The sequence below is a fragment of the Martes martes genome, assembly GCF_963455335.1.
Source record: "Martes martes genome assembly, chromosome: 5".
In the NCBI taxonomy this organism is placed as follows: Eukaryota; Metazoa; Chordata; class Mammalia; order Carnivora; family Mustelidae; genus Martes; species Martes martes.
Window position 1 is genome coordinate 93,047,218 of NC_137892.1, and position 8,272 is coordinate 93,055,489.

The window sequence follows — 8,272 nt, forward strand, 5'->3', positions numbered from 1 at the left end:
GCAGCACCCATTGCAATCTCTTCTAGGCTGCCCTGGAAGGCCAGCAGAGCCCAGGAGGGGTGGGCATAAAAGATGGCCTTTCTGCTGTCCTACAAGAGAGGCTGCCCGCCATAACCAGCCATTAGCCCCTGTCCCCTGGGTCCCTGCACTTCCATGACACTCTGTGGATGGTTCTGTTGCCCACAGCTCCCTTGGTCAGTCCCGGTCCAGCTACAATGCTCTCCTCACAGTCGCTCATGTATGGGGGTTCCCCTCACTGACCCTCTATTCTAAAAGCTTCTCCTTTCTAAGAGGCCTGGGATGCTTCCTCCACCCCCAACCCCACACGATTGGCAGCAGAAAAGAGGAACTCTACCAGTTACTAGCACTGGACTCAGCCCTCCAGGTCCCCGGGGATGGGCCACAGACACAGGCAGTGCGGAAACCCAGTGGGGAACCCCACTTCTCAGGGGCCTCTGCTGGCAAGGATCCCAGGCTGGGGTTTCTCAACCTCTCAGCACTGGGGTTACACTTCTGCAATGGGAAATAACACTCCCATTTTCTTTCCTAAAGGGAAAAGGGAAGAAAGTGGTGACATGGAGGGATGACGTGATGCATCACAGCCCAGCAGCAGAGCTGTAACCGCCAGCCCCAGACCCAACCCGGCTCGGCCCCACATGCTCCTGAGAGCTCACAGCTGCAATGTCAGACTTAGAGGGGCCCCTGGCAGTAAGGTAGGTGAAGGTCAGGGGGACTGGAACCACAGCCAGGGGAGAGGGTCTGGTGGGACCGGGAGCAGGGGCCCTGCTGGCTCCTGGCCAGGTGCCTCTCAGAGTGTTTCATCCTACTGTCTCATCCCAGAGACGGCACTGGTAGGGTGGCTTTCTGCTTCCCTAGAAAAACTGGGGGGTCCTAGAGACATGAGAGAACCTTGTCAGGGGCTCTGTCCTGGCGGAGGATTTCTGTCCGTTCTGAAGCGCACAGTGGAGCAGCGAGTCACTTCTCACGAGCAGTGGTGAATTTTAATTTCTGGGGGATTCTCTCAGGATCTCTGTGCCGTGGGATCAGGTCCTGGAAGGGAACTCTGAGTTTCTGGCCAGGCCTGAGGACTTGGGTACCTATTTCGGCTATCCTGGGCCCAGCTTACCTTCCGAACATCAGGAGGAGGTTTCCTGCAGGCGGGGTCCTGGGATGTGGATGGAGACACGTGTATGTCTGTGCTTTAGGGAAAAGGGAGGGTCCTGAGGAGTCTGGCCCCTCACTATCAAAGTGCAAGGTCCTCACCATTTGCCTGCTTCACGCAGAAGGTAGAAGTGTCCAAGGATCTGGGACTCAGACTACCTGTGACAGGTTTCTAGTCCCACAGCCCTTGAGGACCAGGCTTTCATTTGCAGTATACCAAAACCTGATTTCACAGGATTTTCGTGTGTGTGTGTGTGTGTGTGCGTGTGTGCGTGTGTGTGTGCGTGTGTGCATGCACCTCCACATTTAGCCATTTAGCAAATGTGCCCCCAGACAGATATTGTGGTCAGTTCCGGTGAGCACAGGGCAATGGGACACAGGCCAGCAGCTCAGACCACAGCCTGCCCCCGGGGGGCCTCAGGGACCGCAGGAGGAGCAGAGGTCAGGGAAGACAAGGACCCACATGACTCTGGTGTGGAATGAGAATATGGGCTGAATGGGGGTATCTGGAGGGGATCACAGGGCAGAAAGAGGAAAAGAGCTTCATAGAAGAGGCCACCTTTGAACTAGGACTTTAAAGATGAGTGTGGTATTTGGGTAGAGTTTGGGACGGAAGATGACTCTGTAGCAGAGAAAAATACTGTAGGCCGAAGCCTGGAGCGGGGAAAGTGTAGGATTAGTTATTCAAACCCACTCATCCCTCAGTTCTCAGTGTGGGCGGTGGCAGGCTCTGCACCATATGGCATTGGTGGCTGGGCTAGAGAGTTTAGATTCCTCAAATCCATGCGGGAGCAAAGCCGACTGTTGGAAGTAGCTTTCTTGCATATGTGCCAGTGAGATTCTAAAGGACAGATTACCAGAGGTGGAGTGGCTGGGACAAAGGAGGTGCGCACTTCTCACTGTGGCAGAGAGAAGTGCTCTCAGCCTCTGTGTTACTGTGTTACTCAACCTCTGCAGAGTCCCTGTCAGTTCTTGAGTGAGATCTCTCCATGCTCTCCACCTTCTTCCTCAGGATCTGCCTTCTGCCCATATAATAAGACATTCATGCCCAAAATGCGCTTGGCATGGTGCCAGGTCTGTGGAAGCCCTTGGAACATGTTAGCTGTTTTTGTATTTTCTCTGGGTCTCCAGGCAGCCTTTCTGGTCCCCCAGGAGCCAGCTGGGCTCCCCGATTCTGTGTCTGTCCACGATTCCTGCTGCTAGAAGCATCTGTCTCCTCCATCAGCTGGGTCTTCAGGAGATCAACAGTTTCTCCTGTTGCCTGTGCTCATTCCCAGCAGCTGGTCAGTGCCTGGCTCAGGCAAGGGCTCAGCAAGGGTGTTTTGGAGGACTGTTGGATACAAGGAAGGTGTGTCCTGTCTGCCTCTCCTTCTCTTCCATGAAACAGAGCCAGACTGTCTCCAAATGACAGTAGGCCACCAAAACCATACCATGCAAGCTGAAATGCCTTATACCTCACAAAGACAAGGATAGGCATCCTCATACTACAAAAAAGAAAGGTAAAGCTCAGAGTGGATGAGTGGTTGAGTCCTACTCCCAGAGCATGCTAGAGATGAAGCTGAGGCTAGACCCAGCAGGGCTGACATCCCACACCAACTCTAGTCTTGGCACCGTCCTGGTTTGGACGGAATCACCATATCCACACTCAGGGCTCTGCTGTGTTTGGCTGGAGCTGGTTCAGGGTCCCTGAGGTGGGCAAGCAAGTCTAGGCTCCAACCACATCTTTCTGTCTGTGTTCCCTCCTTCCCAGCCTCCAGTCCACGGAGAGAGCCCTCACGGTCCTGCATGTGAGCCTGTACCATCCCGAGCGGGACCTGGCCACCTTTGCCAAGGTCCCACCACAGCTGCAGCATGGTACCAGCCCGCTGCTGGTGGGGCGGGCCCCGGACGCCCACCTCCAGCTGCAGCTCCCCCGCCTCTCCCGCCGACACCTGTCCCTGGAGCCCTACCGGGAGAAGGGCAGCACTCTGCTGACCTTCTGCCTGAAGGCCCTGAGCCGCAGGGGCTGTGTGTGGGTCAACGGGTTGACTTTGAGGTTCCTGGAGCAGCTTCCTCTGAGCCCAGTCAACAGGGTCACCTTCTCCGGCATCCAGATGGTGGTCCGCATAGAAGGAGGCACCTCGCTGGAGGGCTTTGTCTGCTGCTTCCACCTCAGCCCCTCACCCCTGATTCACAGGCCTCAGGCTGAGGAGACTGATGAATGGGAGAGCACCTCCCAGGGGCAGCCTCCCCCAGGTTCCGGGCCATGGGCTCCAGGTCACCAGGGGCTTCTGCATGGCCCTGCCCTGCCTAGCCCTGGAGGAGGAGCAGAAACACAGCTCCAGAAGGAGATCTCGGATAGTGTGCTGTGCTAGCCCCACTGGCTGACCAGAGCAAGCCTTGCCCGTATGAGGACTTGAACTCTTGGAGCGACACCACACGGAGGTTGACCAGCAAGACCTGCCTGGTAACAATGAACTGATTCTGCAAACATGTACAGCCTGGGGCTGGGGGGGGGGGGCCACGGCACACCCTCCATGGTTACAGCTCTGCAAGGTAATGGGAGCTTCCTATACTTTTAGAGGCCCTGAGGGGCTCAGAGAGCCTCCCTCAAGCCTTTCCCCACCTTTCCCTCCTCTTGTCTGCCTAGGAGTTACTTTATGTTGCTAATTTCGGGTGTTGCTTAAGAGCTGGAGTTTGAGGTTGCGCCAGGAATGCATGGACACATGTAACAATTACGCTTGTGGTAGCTTGGGGTTACCTTGGGCTTTCGAATACCCACAGGCACTAGGGGCTTAGAGAAGCCTGTGTTTAATAAACTGCAAGTATTTCATTAAGCTGGCATACCCAATAGGATCCCCTGACCCCCAGATGGGCTGCATGCTCGCTGTGTTGTCATGCAGAGGCGGGGGCGGGAAGTAGAGAAGAGGTGTAAGAGGAAATTGGAAAGGTGGGGGCTCACATTTCTGGAAAGGATGGGGGCAGAGCTCAGGGTTTCCTGCAGGGTGGGGAGCTGGAGGCTGAGCCTGCCTGGAAATTCAGTGTCCCGGTCATCCTCAGGCTCCCTCCCTGTGTCATTTCTGGATCAAAGCCTTGGCCGATCAGAGAGCAAGGTCTTCAGGGAAAGGTAGCTTCCCAGAGCAATGGGATCTTTCAGAGGGTGGGGAGGGAGGTTGTGGTAGAATTCAGCTCAGCCATTGTTTGACTCAAAATGGTCATTAGGGGTGGGGTTGTCTTTCAAAAATAGGGGACAAGTAGTGAGCCAGGTGGGCCAAGGGTGGGACAGCTTTCTCCGAGAACAGGGGAGCTGAGCACAGGCACTCACTCTTCATGTCATCCTAGTGGCAGTGGGGGATTGGAAGTGTCATGTAAGAACAGCATTCACCTGTGTAAGGAAGTGAGGGACCTACAAACCCGGGGGGTCATCAACATCCTAGATCCTGCTCTAGGGTATCTGAGACACTGAGGCCATGGGGCTGCCTACAGGCTGGCTCACATCCTCTGGCCTCTAACCACCTCCAAGTATTTCAACACTCTCTACTTCCAACCCATGAAGAAAAACCCGTTTGCACCCAAGGCAGCCTACAGGGACATTCAGCTGCCCTGCCCATTCCTCCCTGAGCATCGTCTCCCGGGGGAAGATAGCAGTGGGCAGGACCCAGGCCTGTTCTGGCTGGGGAAGCTTCCCTTGTAATAGGGAATAAGGCAAGGACCCCGAGATTACAGACACAAGGCACAGGAGGGCAAGGGCTACAAGGAGAGGGGGCTGTCCAATACAACGAATGGCCCCTCAGGTCCCCCAAGCAGTCCTTCACTCAGTCATTCAACAAACTTTCACCAGATCTATGCAAAGCCCCAGGAACCCACAGTGAACTAGTCAGGCAAAGGCCTTGCCCTCAGAGAGTTCATGTGGGCTCACGAAGGACACCTGTGGAGGAACTAATCACTTCATTACTTGATCACCACTATTACTGGTGCTGTAAATGCTGTGTTTTCTGTCTTCAAGCTGGGGTTAACATTCACAGTACCATTAAGTGGTCATGTCTGATGAGTGCTTACTGTGTGCTCAGTGCTCTGCCAGGTGCCATGTGACTTGCTCGGCTGAATCCTCAAAACACCCAGACAGATCATGGTGTTAACACATTGTATTGATGAGGAGATCAAGACTTAGAAAGGGCATCTTGTGTGGCATATATGTACAATGGAATAGTATGCAGCAACCAAAAGACGAAATCTTGCCATTTGCAATAATGTGGATGGAACTAGAACGTATTATGCTAAGTGAAATAAGACAATCAGAGAAAGACAATTATCATATGATCTTTCTGATATGAGGAATTTGAGAAGCAGGGTGGGGGAGTCATGGGAGGCAGGAAGGGAAAAAGTGAAACAAGATGGGATCAGGAGGGAGACAAACCATAAGACACTCTTAATCTCAGGAAACAAACTGAGGGTTGCTGGGGAGGATGGGGGGGATAAGGTGGCTGGGTTATGGACATTAGGGAGGGTATGTGCTATGTTGAGTGCTGTGAAATGTGTAAGCCTGATGATTCACAGACCTGTACCCCTGGGGCAAATAATACATTATATGTTAATTAAAAAAAAAAAAAGAAAGGGCATCTTGCCCAATATCACATCACTCACTAGCTGTGTGATCTTGGGCAAATGACTTGCCTCCATTTTTCCCTCTGGAAAGTGGGTAAGATAAGAGTACCCATCCACCAGGGATGTTATGACAGTCTTAGGAGGGGACAGGTGTAAAGCTCATAGGGAACGATTTGTCATACAGTAGGCACTCAGTACAGGTTAGATATCTACTGTTGTAAGACCAGAGAGATGGTACATAATAGGTCCATATCCAGGGGCTCACCTGGGATGCATATATGGAGCTAGAGAAGGCTGGAAGCCTGACAGACTGGCTGCAGAGCCCAAGAGCTCTTCTGCGCTCTGTGATCACCTGAGAAAGGATTTTGTCTTTGCCAGAGACCTGGTGGGCAGTCAGGAGCAGGCTTTAACCTGTTGCTTGCACCAGAAGCCCCAGTATTCAGAGTCAGTAAGATGGGAGACACCCTGCGAGGACTGGCAATCAGAAGAAGCCTACTGTTTTGGAACAGCCTTTATATTTCACACACAGATTCTAAATGCAGCGATGATCTCTCCAGAGACCAGAACGTTCCCCGAACTATGCTAGGGAGCAGGAGTGCACCTACAGAACTGGGAAGCCACATCCTGGAGACTGCACCTGGTCTTTGAACATGGAACAGAGGAAGCCGTCTGGGGCCATGCACCCCAGAGTCGCAGGGGGCAGCTCCCCGCCTCCACCAAGGAACTTCTGCCACTGAGAGGGGTCCTCTCCCTTCCAGGAAGCAGCAAACCCTCCCAGCTGGGGGTCTCCATGGGGAAATGAGCTGCCTCCTGATGAGGAGTCTGAGATTCCGAGTCAAGCATCTGGGGGTCCCTCCAGGAACACACAATGAATCACAGGGCAGGTTAAAGGACACACGCCAGAGACAGGGCTGGAGGGAGCCAGGACATGTCCAGCTTGTTTCAGACTCTCTTAATTCACGAACTCTCCTTGCAAAACTCCTTGCTTGCCTCACACCAGCAGGGAAACTCTGCTCCAGGCTAGATCCCATTATTCTTGAATAGAGAATCTTCCCTGAAACCACTCCCATTGTCACACCTGATACCTCTCTCCTTGGCCTGCTAGCTCGAGCAGACTGGAGGGAAACTGCCAACGACATCCTCTGCATTCTCTCACTCCCACACGCAGGGCAGTGCACGTGTGAGGGCAGGCGAGGGTGTGTGTGTGCACGCGTGCATTGACATGAGCTGTCTGTGCCCATTGGGGTGGCCCCCGATCAGGGCTCTGCAAGCAGTGGGCTACGTGGGTTGGAATTCCTGCTCAACTGCATACTCATTCTGTGATCTTGGATGAGTGAATTTCCCTGTTTCTCAGTTGCTTCTGGAAACTGTGAAAGGTAATGGCTGGTCGTGGTTATAAAATGAAACCCCGCGTATAAAGCACCTAGGACAGCGCCTGGCACATAGTAAGTGCTCCATCGAGTTTGTTTCATTGTCAAGTTCAAGGGAAAGAATTGAAAGCAGGCAGGCACATCGTCTCAGCTTACACACACACACACACACACACACACACACACACACACCTGCTCCGCAGAGCTACACCAGTTCCCCTCAGGCACCCCCCAGAGCACTACAATTCTCTGAGACCACGTCTGGAAATGTAGAAATCATCCCCTGTGCCTTTTAAGGCATTTCCACCCTCCCAGTCCTCTGCTTTTCCAAGAATAGGAGTCTTCCAACCTGTCTGCGAGACACTGCATCCCCTCCAGCCCCATTTCGAGGAAGACCGAGTAAACGGGCAGGGCTGTGACAGCAGACACATCACTCAGCATGGTCCTGGCTGTGGTCTTGAGCAAGGAAGAACACAGCTGGGCACCTGCAGTCCACACAGCACCTCAGAATGCTGCAGCCATCGTTTCTGTGTCTGTCATCCTGTGAGGCTTCGGGCTCTGCACAGATAGGGACCACAGGTTTTCTGTGGCTAGGTTCCTGGTGGCCATCAGGGAGCTGGCCAGAGAATGGATGGACAGACGGGCAAGGAAGCAGTCACATCGGCTGTGTGAAGGCATGAGCCAGGCAGGCGAGGGCATGGCCAAGGCTTGTAGTGACGGGACAGGAGACGGGCTGGCCGGCTGGGAGAGCAAGGCCTCGAAGCCGTGGGCAGACAGTAAGTCTCTGGCTGCTCTTGGCCCCAGTGAGGAGAGCCCAGATCCTCTAGCTGGGATAGAAGGTGGCTGGTGCTTCTCCATGGTGCTGAGGCTTTTGCAGCCCAAACAAACCAGGAATCTGGATTTTCGGAATTCTCTCCAACAACCACTGCGGAAGGTTGACAGATCTGACAGGTCCCCAAGTCACTGAGGATAGCTCTCAGGCAGCACTTCCTGTCCCAAGAAGAGGCACAGAGACACCCCCCAGGAGACCCAGAAGGGGCTTCAAGCCCAAACAGTCACAAGTTGGGTTGGCAGGATTGAGTCAGGGCCGCTGAGGCTCACCACATCTCCATAGGATCTGGTCTGACCCTTCTGCTCCAGCACCATACAATGGAGGC

At 53.9% G+C, this 8,272-nt stretch overlaps 1 protein-coding gene across 1 annotated transcript; it reads left to right on the forward strand.

Annotated features, from left to right (window-relative positions):
- Positions 1–681: 681 nt before the first annotated feature.
- TIFAB (TIFA inhibitor) lies at positions 682–3,515 on the forward strand (the record flags this gene model as incomplete). Its single annotated transcript, XM_080804358.1, has 2 exons — positions 682–713; positions 2,912–3,515. The coding sequence occupies 2 exons, from the start codon at positions 682–684 to the stop codon at positions 3,513–3,515; spliced, it is 636 nt and encodes a 211-aa protein (XP_080660484.1).
- Between the last annotated feature and the right edge of the window lie 4,757 nt (positions 3,516–8,272).